Source organism: Dasypus novemcinctus, chromosome 7, assembly GCF_030445035.2.
Source record: "Dasypus novemcinctus isolate mDasNov1 chromosome 7, mDasNov1.1.hap2, whole genome shotgun sequence".
Lineage (NCBI taxonomy): Eukaryota > Metazoa > Chordata > Mammalia > Cingulata > Dasypodidae > Dasypus > Dasypus novemcinctus.
The window spans coordinates 115192938-115206378 of NC_080679.1; the positions used below are offsets into that span (position 1 = coordinate 115192938).

A 13441-nucleotide genomic window follows, 5' to 3' on the forward strand; every position below is an offset into this window, starting at 1 on the left:
TACTGGTGGTAGGGAGGTAGGTATATGGGAATCCTGTATTTCATGTATAATTTTTCTTTAAACCTACTACTCTTAAAAAAAAAATTGAAGGAGAATGATATTTATGTACAACCTACACTCAAGTGTTCAGAAAATGGACTGACAGACACATGGATAAATAAGACAGATCAACAGGATGATATAGCAAATAAGGCAAAATTGGTGGAACTTGTATCTGGAGGAACAGGTGTATGTTGAAGTACTCTGGATGGGGTTTATATTATTTTGGTAACTCGCCTGCAAGTTTGAAAATATGTGAAAATAAAAACCTAAAAAAAAAAAGCCTTTTAAAAGAATTAGATCAATTCCTACTGAATCAAGTTTGAGAGATGTTTCATATCTAGAAGACTGCATTTTGTGAAAGTTCTAATAGAGGATGGAATAAAGTCATTAAGAACTTTTTTTAAAAAACTACCACTAGCAAAAGGTAAAAATCTAAGTCAGGTTTCACAGGGTGATTCCAAGTTTCAGAAAAGAAGTTTACTATATAGATTAGTGACCCAAAAGATCCATGAATATAATGTTCATTAACATATTTTAGAAGAAGAAGGAAGAAAGTATTAATGTTTGCATGTGAACAGAAATTCGATCTAAAAATTTTTTAAATAATTGAAAATTTCTGGATAGAGAAAAGGACAACTAATGGTGGAGAAATGAACACATAACTGCCTTTTTCAAAAATGTTCTCTAATAGTACATGTAAAATCAAGCAGTACTTAAGCCATTTCAGAGCCCAGAAAGTTTATGAAGAGAAAATTATATATAGGAAATTCCTTAAAATACATGCTTCTACAATTTTTTTTTAAATGGAAACAATCACAAAAACTGGTAACAGTTATTTTGAAGGGAGGGATTGAGGTTAGTAAAGGAAAACTTTGACTTTAGTTAAATTTCCTAACCTGGCATATACATCAATTTTTAAAAAATACATTAACCTAATTTATCAGGGTGGTAATAACCCTACCACGACACCACTTAGTTTCATAAAAAGTCCTAATCCTAAATTTATTTCTAGCAAACAAGATGTATTAAAAAAGAAATTTCAGCATTATTTTCTTCTATAAATGTTTTTCTTTTTAAAATTCTCAAACCTTTGGAAAGGGAGCAAAACCCAGTACAATAAACACTCCCTTTCACCAAGTTCGCCAATTACTAACATTTTACCACAATTGCTTTCTCTATTTATACACACAGACACACACATATACATATACTTTTTTTTAAGTTTTTGCTGAACCTTTTGAAAGTAAAATGCAGGTATCATGACAATTCAACCCTAAATAATTCAGCATTTTATTCCTAAGAGCAAGGATAATTATCCTACAGAACCATAACACAATTACACTCAAAAAATTAACAATGATACAAAATATTTTTCTTACATCTATTTGTTTTGCTCAAGAGTCTAATCAACAATTATGCTTGCATTTATCTGTCTGTCTCTTTAGTCTCCTTTAATCTAGGCAGTTCCCTAGACTTTATTTTGCCTTTCATGATATTGACATTTTTGAAACATCCGGGCCAGTTACTTTGTGGAATATGGCTCATTTTGAATATATGTGATTATTTCCTCATGTTCTGATTTAGGTTAAATATTTTTTGCCAGGAATTCCACACAAGTGATCATATAACCTATTCAATGAATCACATAAGGAGGCACATGGTGCCAATTTGTTAATCAAGTTTGATCACCCAAGTGAGATGTCAACTTTAGCATTTAAAATATCCCAACTTTAAATTGGCATCCTTATAACCTAAAGGTAATAGTTCTCTAAGTGGAGGATTCTCTATGCCACTCATATATATGACCTTGCTCTCTTTATTATAGAGTATTCAAAATAGCTCAACCTTCATTTTTCCCCCAGAGCACAGGTAGGTAGGTCCTCCATATCCCTGTGAAAACCTTTTAATAGAACATCAATGATATTTTTAGCATATGCCATTTAGCCCTGCTGTCCTCAGTCATAGACCAAAAGATAGATTAACCTTAAGAAAAAAATCAAATGAAAAATTGGGGGAAAAAAACAAAAAAACAGGCAATTCACAGGCCAAAGGTTTCTGGCCTCAAGAAGCTCACAGTCAAAAGCCCCTCAAAAATGATGCGTGAAGCCCATGCATGAATTAGGGGAGGCCAGCAAAATTACTATTATAGGACAATGAATAGAAATAGATACCATAGATAAATTTCAACTGAATGAAAAAACAAAACAAAACACAGTTTAGTTTCTTTATCATTAATGAACTAAAAATCTAATTGGATATTTTGTTTCTTTAAATATCCATAGTACTTTATGAAGTCCATTAAATTCTTCTTCTAAGCAATAACATTATCAGTATTATAGAGAAATATTGCTATATGCTTAATGAAATTACCAAACTGCTATTTTTCTCCAATCCTAGATAAGACAGACAATATGAATGCCAACTTACAATCTTTGATTTGAATACGTCCAGGAGACCTGACAAATGAGTATACTGATTTGGCACCTTTCGAAGATGAACCATTTCAAAATCAGTTCGGACACCAGGACCCTGACATTCTCCCACATACATTCTTCGCCATTTGTGATGTATCTGCACGAAGAGTGGCACCTGACTGAAAGATATAATTAAATAGGAATAGACTGGACATTTGTTAAATATATGAATAACTCTCAAATCTCCAAATTTTCCAAAGCTACATTATTTCATTGATAAATAATTTTTAATCTCAAATATTTAAAAGCACTAAACAAGGAGCTATCCAAAAATACAGACTTGAATTTACAACGAAGCCACTCTGGGTAACACTTGTCTTTAGAACAATAAACTAGTGATTTTCAGTCAAAAAACTGTTTAAAAATGGCTAAATGTCAGAGAACAGCGGAATTAAATTTTCCTGGATAAAAAAACAATCATATTAGTCTTTAAAAATTCGTAACATAACCTAATTCAAAGGTATTAAATTCAAATTAAATCAACATGGTAGTGAAATAATAGTTTTTAACTTTACCCTTCAAAGATATAAATACTTTCCCAAGCTAATAATACTATATTAGTAAACATTTTAAAGCATTCCTTTAAAAAAAGAGTTCAAATTATTCACTTATCATATACTACAAAGGACATCCACTCTAATTTTTCTGCATTAAGTTTACATTTAATATCTTAGTCTATGATATGCAAATGAGCACAACTCAAAATACCAGAACAGTAATTAATCAAATTTCATGTTCTTAATTACTTCCATTTTAGTATACAGCCTAAAAAAGTATTTGAAAATGCATTTTTAAACGGATTTATTTAAAAGTTGTTTTAAAATTAGATTTTGTAATAAAACAAACTTTCAAAATCAAAACATAATTGTACAATTTCTTCTTCATCTTAACTATACGTTGAATATTTCAATGTTTTCCTTTAGAAAGGCCCTCCATGAAGGTTTTAATTTGATCCTTATATATCAAATTCCAGTTTATGTACTGTTTCTAATTGTAATAAAAGCATTACTATTTAGCAACCATTTTCCTTCATAAATTTTAATTTAAAAGTTTCTAACCTTACTGTACAGGTTTTTCAAAATGCCTACCTACCAGCCAGTATTTCCCAAAGCAATAGAAACAGAACTCAAAAGAAGATTGCACTTCGATTCACTGAGAACAGCATCATTATTTGCAGCAGGGGCAATCACCACAAACTCACGCAGTCCATACCTTAAAGAAAGAATCAGTGCAGTTAAACAGGGAAAAACGTCAAAATACAAAAATTCATTACTTGGCAAGTGAACCTAAAAATACCGCATTTCTTTGTTAGAGAAGCACTTCCATTATTCACCTATATCTCACTTCTAGCTTTACAAATTAGAAGCCATTTGCTGAAATGACAAAGGAAGGTCAAATAACAAGTTTTGCCTTAAAAGTTAAAACTTTGAGAGCAAGCACTGAAATCTTGCTTTAATTAACTGACCACATCATGTCAGTCAGTATGAAAAGACAAAGCTCTGCAACAGATTTCTTAAATAGCAAAAAAATAATTATCATCCATGATTTCTTCATGCTGTCTAAAAGTGAGAACACAATTTGCTAAGTATCTTAACTAAGGAATGCTTATATTCTTTTACTCAATAACACATATTAGACAGGAGTTAAAAATTATCAGAAAACAGCTCACTCTTTTTATAACTATCTTACAATAATGAAAACACCTCATTTAGTCGTCAGGTCTTTTAAAAGCCACATATTTCCAGCCAAGCTTTACCAAGACATAAGGTCAAGTTCATAATCTTGCCTACTGAAAATTCCTCTACTAGTCTATTACTGTATTTTTATTGAATACTTTATTTAAAATAATGAAAATAATTTATGAAAGGTGTTCCTTGTTTGTCTAGTTTATTTTATTATCAGGATAGGTAAAGAATTAGTAATGTTTAATTAACATTGTTCTTCAAGAAATCCCTCAAATAGCAGCAAAAAAAGACAAAAAACAAAAGCAAAAGTCTAATCCAAAATCTGTTTATTGTTTAAACCACAAAAATGCCTCACTACATCTTACCTCGCCTCAACTCTCCTACTGATGAAATCAAAATTAATTAGGTAGAGGCAGCGAACACTGGAAAGAACTCAGAACTGTACATTTTAAGCTCTAAAGGTCATTAAAAAAGTGTTTAAAATGCCCACAGAAGGAAAAAAACAAAACAATATGAGAGAGCATTCTCCAACGTTGTCCCCCACCCCAGAGTAAAATCACTGTCAACAGTTTTGTGAGCATTCTTCCAAAAGTATTTCTGTCCTTGTACCCATCCTACCCCCACAAATGGTTATACTATATATACCTTTCTGTACTTCCTTTTCAAAGGTTAATTCCTTACTAATCAGTACTTTATTTCCAGTTTTATGTTACTGCAAACAATACTCCAAATATCTATTTCTATAAGTAGAAGTTAAATTGCTGATAAAAGAATATTTGGATTTTTAATATTGATACTGTTCACAAACTACCTCCCCCCTTCTGTGAGGGGGAAAAATGAACTTCTGCCAGTATATACTCCCATTAACAAAAAATAAGCCTAGGTGAACTGCCTTCTTTTTGTCTGCAGTTTAGCATCTTCCACTATGTCTTTGTTTCCTCTAACTGGAATGTCTCCCCACTCTATTGCCATCACTGAATATCCATATTCTGCTAGATTCATTCTTTGAAGATGTCATCTCAAATATCACCCTACCACCCCAGCTAAATGTCTTCTCTGAATTCTAAAATTTTTTCTTGTATTATGATTTTTAAAACATCAATATGATTGACTTACTTTCCCTATTAGATCTGCTTGATTACTTGACACCATGCCTTCATCAAGTAAAGAAACATTAAGTGGGGGATTAAAATATTAGCAAAAACATGGGAAACAGATTTGGCCCAAAGGATAGTGCATCCGCTTACTGCATGGGAGGTTCACAGTTCAAACTTAGGGCCTCCTGACCCATGTGATGAGCTGGGCCACATGCAGTGCTGATGCACACAAGGAGTGCCCTGCCATGCAGGAATGCCCCCCACGTGGGAGAGCCCCACGCACAAGGAGTGTGCCCCATAGGGAGAGCCACCCAGTGCGAAAAAAGTGCAGCCTGCCCAGGAATGGCGCCGCACACGTGGAGAGCTGACGCAGCAAGATGAAGCAACAAAACAAGACTGGGATTGCAGGTGCCGTGGACAAAGAGAGCAGACAACAAGGGGGCTGGGGGGGGGGGCAGGGAAGGGGAGAGAAATAAATAAAAAATAAATCTTAAAAAAAAAAAAAAGGAGCAAAGACAAACATTTTATAAAATAGAAAGATAAATGGCTAATGAACTTATTAAAAGATGCTTACCACCTCACTAGTGTTAGGAAAATTAAATTAAAGCAAAATACCACTGTTAACCTATCAAACTGGGAAAAATATGAAATACTGATAAAACGCAGTGTTGGTCAGTGTTGGGAAATGCTACTGGAGGTGGTATATAAACTTTAAAACCTTTTTGGAGGGCAGAGGGAGAATACATCAGTATTTAAATCCCCAAACCTTGAGCTTAATTTCATCTCCTTATATAGATGCTATGAAAACATTCATACAAATGCAAAAAGACTTACATGCGATTTTTTTACTGTGAAAAACTAGAAACCTGAATGTTCTTCAGTAGCAGTTGGGTAAATAGTAATGTTTTCCCCCCATCCCATACTGTGGAATTCTTAATAGCCAATAAAAATAGTAAGGTATATCTGAGTGTACTGATATAAAGGCTATCATGAAAGCTGAGAAAAATTAAGATATTACAGAACAATATGCAGAGTAAAATCCCATCCATGAAAAAATTCCCAAAACAAAAACACAACACATTCATATAATTTATATACTCCTAAAAATTATCTACATAGACACACCCCTTATTTCCCACAATTTCCTATTGGTTGTCCCAAATCAAGAAGCTTAAGATTGTTTTTACACCCTTTTTCTTGTGTGTGGGGATGCGAGGGATGTAGAAGAAAGAATGGAAGGGGAAGAGGGAGTGGGATGTAAGACAAGTTTCATTAGTAAATATATTTCCTACAATTTCTAGCCCAGTCATTTAAATTAGGAGCTCAAATGCATCAAACAAATAAGAATCCCATGACAGTGATTTTAATAATAGAACTGCTGAACCTAAGAGATTACATATGTACACTAAATACTAAATTTAATTTAAAATTTTGCTTTAGCACCCCATTGTCCAACCAAGAAAGGCAGGATGACTACATGAACCATTTCAATTTACTTTATTTTAAGATGTATTTTTATTTCTTACTCCAAAAAAAAAAAAACACAAAAAACAAAAGCAGCAACAGAAAATTAACCATACCACCTACTGTGAATGCTACCATTTCACATGCCTCACATGTATTTCTTTATTTTAGAAGGAAATATATTCAGAATCTCTTCAAATAGCATAAAGACTATATGCATAAGATATTGGATTATCAAAATTAGTGGTGATAAATAAAAGAGGGAAGTGGACATGGTTCAATTGATACAGCATCCATCTACCATATGGAGGGCCCAGGTTTCGATCCCCAGGGCCTCCTGACCCATATGGTAAGCTGGTCCATGCACAGTGCTACTGCACGCAAGGAGAGCTGTGCCACACAGGGGTGCCCCGTATAGGAGTGCCCCATGTGCAAGGAGTGTGCCCCTCAAAGAGAGCCACCTGTGTGAAAAAAGCACAGTCCACACAGGAGTGGTGCCGCACACAAGGAGAGCTGACACAGCAAGATGACGCAACAACAAAAAAAAGAGGTGCAGTTTCCCACTGCCACCAGACAATGCAAGCAGATGCAGAAAAACACACAGCGAATGGATACAGACAGCAGACAACGGGGGGGGGGGGGGGGGGGGGAAGGGGAGAGAAATAAATTAAATAAATCTTTAAAAAACAAACAAAAACAATAAAAGAACCATTTCTTGGACACATTGAAACACCTAGGATCTAGAAAACTGTCTATAAATTGGAGTTCAATAAACGTTTATTTTATTTTAGGGGTTCCTTGGGTATTGCAATATGTATCAATTTATATAATCTATTTCAGGTTAATTATGGGTAAATAAAGCAACTTTGCACAGTACAGCACTATTTTTCCTCTCTTTTGTGCAATACTGTCACATGTATTACATCTTTATGTACATAAGTTATAAACCCAACAATACAGTACCATAATCACTACATTAAGCAATCTTACATTTCTTAAAGATTACATTCACCTTTTCTATTTTTTCTTCTTCTTCTTATATATATTCTGCCACTTTCATCTCAAAGTTTCTCATCTCAACCAGTCCAAAACATACAATTTGGTAGGATTAATCACATTCATAATGTTGTTCTACCCTAACCACCACCCACTTACCAGAACATTTCCATCCCCCAGACAGCCAGTACCCATCATGCATTAGCTCCCCATTCTCCCTCCAGTTTCACCCCTCTAACCTGTAATCGACTCTCCTTCTCCAAGAATTTGCAGTCTAGTTATTTCATGTATTTGAAATCACACAATATCTGTCCTTTCATATCTGATTTATTTCACTCAAGATGATGTATTTAAGGATCATCCATGTTGTGTCATGTATCAGAATGCCATTCCTTTTTATGGCTAAATAATATTGTATATATATATATATCACAGTTCATGCATTCATCTGGTGATGGATGTTTGGACTGCTTCCACCTTTTGATTACTGTGAATAATGCTGCTATGAACACTGGTGTACAAATATCTACTCAAACCCCGGCTTTCAATTCTTTTTGGATAATCTCCTAGAAGTCAAATGTAATTCTATATTTAATTTTCTGAGGAATCACCAAACTGTTCCACAGCGACAGTACCACTTTACATTTCCACCAAAATTGCATGGGAGCTCCTATTTCTCTGTATCTTCGACACATTATTTCTGTTTTTAAAATAAAAGCCATTCTAGTGATTGTGAAGGGATCGCATTGTGGTTCTGATATGCATTTCCCTAATGGCTAATGACTACATAAGTTTGAGATTTTAAGGTTGAGCATTTTTTCAGTACTTGTTGGCCATTTAGTTATTTTAGTTGCCCTATTAGCCACTTCAATGTCCACAGTAAGCTGTGGGACTAGCAAGCCAGGCACAAGCATACTGGTTCAGTCTTTCAAGCTGCCACCAGACACTGTACCTACATGCACCCTGATATGCACATAAGGGTTACTCTACTCCTTCCAGACCAGGCCCACACTGGTGGTGTGGGCTGGCTCCATATTGAGTAAGGAAGGGAAAGGAAGGGCCAGAAAAGACACCACAAGTTTTCTTATCATTTTTTTTAAACCTTTATTTTTTTAAAAAATACTTTACATTACATAAATGTCACATAAAAAATATAGGAGATTCCCAATATGCCTCACTCCCTATCCCTCCCACACTTCCCCACATTATCAACATCTTCATTAGTGTGGTACATTTGTTAGAGTTGATGAACACATACTGGAGCACTGACACTGAGCATGGATTATAGTTTACATGATAGTTTACAGTCTGCCCACACTATTTTGTAAATTATGACAAAATATATAATGGCCTGTACCCATCATTGCAACGTCATTCAGAACAATTAAGTAGCTCTTTTCATGATTTAGAAATCACTGTTACTGCAACTCTTTAACTGTATCCAGGGCTCTGAAAAAGACGATCATGTCAATTTTTGCTTATCATTTAATAATTTGTGGGAGGATGGAACCCTGGAGCATCTCACTACAATATCCAGTGTTCATCTTTATTTTGGAAAGATAGTTAAGTTAAATATAGAATTCTTGGCTGATGGTTGTTTTTTGAGCACTTTAAATATGTTGCTGCACTGCCTTCTGGCCTCCACTCTTTCTGAGAAATCAGTCAACTGTATTGCTCTCATATATGATGTCATTTATCTAAATGTGTATTTACAACTTGCTGTTTCAAAATTTTCTCCATGTATTTGGGTTTCAACAGTTTGACTGTCATATATTTAGATGTCATTTTCTTTTGTGTTTATCCTACTTGGAATTCACTGAGATTCCTAGATCCCTGAGTGAATGTTTTTCATCAAACTTAGGAAGTATTTAGCCAGTAATTCCTCAAATATTTTCTTGCTCCTTATTCTTCATGTGGGACTCCCATTACATATAACCATTCTTTCCTTTTTATTTTTTTAAGAAAAAAGGAGAATTTAATTTTAATTTACAGAATACTGTAAGATATGAAATGCCACAAAAAATAAAAAGCATATAGATAGGAGAGGCTTCATACAGTATGTATAGACTGGAACTATTCAAGTATAGTTTCACTGTAAAAAGTGCTACATGACAAATCACATTTAAAAAGAGTTATTACAGAAAAAGTAAGAAACACTTACACCAATCACAGCAGTCAATTTTATATCTCAGATGTACAATTTGAGCACTGAAAGTCCTAGAAGTATCAGTCTGAGCTTGGAAGCTATAACCTTCAGAAGTAGCTTCTGGCACAACATTCTGATCTTCTTTCTCTATGCAGAAATACTTTTCAGTCAAGCTTAATGAAGGCTTGTACACAGACTTCATTTTCCTAGTTTTGTAGAGTTTGAATTTTGTCAAAGCCTTCACGTTCTCTAGTCATTATACTAATAAGCTTCTCAGTTTCACCTAGTTTCTCAGCAGTCTGGAAAGTATTTGAAATGGCATCCAGAATAACCAGAATAATTTTGGCATCTGTTACAGTTAAAAGGTGCATCAATGGTTCTATTATACCACAATGGATATGAACTATTTTACCACTTGTATATTTGGCCATAGTCCATACACCTTCCTTTTGTGTCTTAAAGTCTGTCTTAGAGAGAACATCAGTAATGAATAGGACTAACCCATTATTCACTGTTTGCTAAATATGGTCCTGACAGTCACCTCCAATGTTTGACATTGCCCATGAAGCTTCCTTCTGAATATTAGTTTTGATGTTAATTGGCAGGCTGGGAAAGAAGGCAAGTGCTCCTGCATCTATTACAACCTGAGTCTGTTCACCTGTCTAAGTGACAATATTCCCTATAGCTTGTAGCATATTGAGTTACAAATGGCATTTCAATACCTCCTAGAAGATTCACAAGCTGAGGCACAACTCCTGTTTTCAAAACCGTTTGAACTTATTCATATGCACCATCGATAAGAATGCCCAACAGCATCTAATGAGGTTGTAGAATTCTTGTTCTAACAAAGGTTTGAAATAGTCCAGGTAAGATTACATAAATTACCACAAGTTATGGGAAGCGGATTTGGCACCCGCCTACCATATGGAAGGTCCATGGTTCAAACCCAGGGCCTCCTGACCCGTGTGATGAGCTGGCCCATGCGCAGCGCTGATGCACGCAAGGAGTGCCCTGCCACGCAGGGGTGTCCCCCGCATAGAAAAGCCCCACGCGCAAGGAGTGTGCCCTATAAGGAGAGCTGCCTAGCATGAAAAAAGTGCAGCCTGCCCAGGAATGGTGCCGCACACATGGAGAGCTGACTCAGCAAGATGACACAACAAAAAGAGACACAGCTTCCTGGTGCGGCTGACAAGAATACAAGTGGACACAGAAGAACACACAGCAAATGGACACAGAGCAGACAACGGCGGGGGGGGGACGGGACGACTAGTGAGGAAGGGGAGAGAAATTAATTTTTTAAAAAATCTTAAAAAAAAAAAAAAAAAGACCTATCAGGAACTAGAGGTAGAACTAACAGAAGATCTGCACCTTACTTGATAAACAAGTCTCAGAAAGCTAAGCCATCACCTGTAATGTTTCCTAGAGCCCATACATTTTGCTGGTAAGAGCATGTAGAGATACCAAGAGAGAAATGCATGCTGGGATGCCACCTCTGTCTACCACAGCCTTGATCTGTATGATGTCCCAGAGAATTGTTAATGAGCCCCAATCAGATTCAAACTGAATGGGAGTAAAGTTAGTTCTGTCAAGGATACAAATGTGAGAATCAAACCAGCCTGGATTATGTTGTCTTTGAGGAACTGCTGAGCAGCTGGGAGCTAACTTTCCAAATTGTTGCTATTTATGCCTTTGACAATGTCATCAACAGACCAATTTTCAGTACCCTGATTGTTGGGGTTTTCTTCCCATGTAGTATCATCAACAGGAAAAGAGCTGACATTTCTCCTGTCCAGCCTCTTGCCATCCTTCTCTTAGCTTTCCTCAGCTCCATTTTAAATTCTATACGGGGATGCCTCATATCTTTACTGTCTTTTCCCCTTGTTCTTGAATCTGCTAAGGCAGGCAGCTGATGAATTAGCATTGTCACTGGTAGACATGGTTGTGAGACAAAGGGAGAAAACTTCAGAGTGGGCTCAGGATTCCAGAAGAGGAATTGCAGGGTTCACAGGCCATGTACATCAATTGCCCTCAAAATGTCCATCATGGTTAAGCCAGAAGATGGTGTGCATGTAACCATTCTTAATCGAAGATTTAGCAGTTTTCAGGAATAGATGGTTCTGACTTTGCTGTCTGTCTCTGGGCAATTTTCAGTGCCCTGAAATGGTTTTAACAATTTCGTCCAATTTTGTACTTAAATTGTTTTTCTAAGAGAGAAGAATCATTGACCACTTTATTTTGCCATTACCAAAAGCCCTCTGAACACTTGCTCTTGAAAAAAATGAAAACATTTTAAAGGTCCTAACAACTAAAATATAAAATACAAGTCTCTCAAAAACATCAGGTTCTTTTACATGTACCTCTCTCTATCTTAGCAAAAAAATACATTAAAATGACAAAACTAAAGTTTTAAAAGGGGTCATAATAATTACTCAACTACACAGTTCACAAGATGGCTTGTAAACGGTTTCTTTTGTTTTGCCCCTGCTCCTTTCTGGTAGCCAATTAAGGTTAATGGAAACTAGAGGTCCAAAAACAAGGAAGAACAAATGCAAAAGCATGCAGACAAAAATGTCCTCAAGTAAATCCTTTCAGTATATATACCATTCTCAGTATAACCCCTTCAAACATCTACAGCTTTTATTTTCTCCCTTTTTCTATTAGTTTCCTATTGCTGCTATAGCAAACACAAACTTGGTGGCTTAAAACAACACAAATATACTGCCTTTAAAGTCTGTATGACAGAGGTCTGATATAGGTCAGGGTTAAAATCAAAGTGGTGACAGGGCTGAATGCCCTACTAGAGGCTCTAGCAGAGAATTCTTTTCCCTTGCCTTTTCCAGTTGCCAGAGGGTGTCCACATTTGCTACGTCTTTAAGATTAGCAACTTACCATGTGTAAATTCTCACATCATACCACTCTAACTTTTGCTTCTGCCCTTTCAGTTTTTAAAGACCCTGTGACTACACTGGGCCCACCCAGATAATCCAGGATAATCTCCCTCTTTTAAGATCAACTGATCAGTAACCTTAAATCCATGTACTCCCTTGATTCCTTTTTGTCACGAAACCTAACATATTCACAGGTTCAATGCACATCTTTAGGGGATAAGGGGATTCATTATATTGTCTACCATCCTTCTAATTAAAACCTCTACGCAGAAGAAAGCTCATGAATTTACATTCAGACATAAATGTCTGCTAATGCTGAAGTCTGGGTTCTTTCCATGGCTATTTATATTAACACAAGGAATAAAATTAATCAAAGTTATAAACCTCTAATGATAGTTCCAGAAATCAGTGACTGGAAGACATTTAAAGGATGGATATATAAGGAGGTGGTGAGAAGCATGATCAAATCCCTTAAGATCAATTATCTTGCCTAGACTATAAAATTGACCATAAACACATATCTTTTAAAGATCACTTTTTTTTTTTTAAGGTACTGGGGGCCAAGGACTGAACTCGAGACCTTGTATGTGGGAAACCAATGCTCAACCACTGAGCTACATTGGCTCCCCTGATTCAGTTTTTTTGTTTG

At 35.6% G+C, this 13441-nt stretch overlaps 1 protein-coding gene and 2 pseudogenes across 2 annotated transcripts in view; all 3 read right to left on the reverse strand.

Moving 5' to 3' along the window:
• Positions 1 to 13441, reverse strand: part of RAB3GAP1 (RAB3 GTPase activating protein catalytic subunit 1) — a 113218-nt gene that overhangs the window by 56346 nt on the left and 43431 nt on the right. For both annotated transcript variants that reach the window (XM_058301090.2, XM_058301089.2), the window contains exons 6-7: positions 3609 to 3728; positions 2470 to 2635 (exon numbers count right to left, since the gene is read on the reverse strand). In XM_058301090.2, coding sequence (XP_058157073.1) covers positions 2470 to 2635; positions 3609 to 3728 — 286 coding nt within the window. The remainder of the gene's footprint in view (positions 1 to 2469; positions 2636 to 3608; positions 3729 to 13441) is intronic.
• Positions 9777 to 10933, reverse strand: LOC139439326 (importin subunit alpha-1 pseudogene; annotated as a pseudogene).
• Positions 11169 to 11912, reverse strand: LOC111761072 (importin subunit alpha-1 pseudogene; annotated as a pseudogene).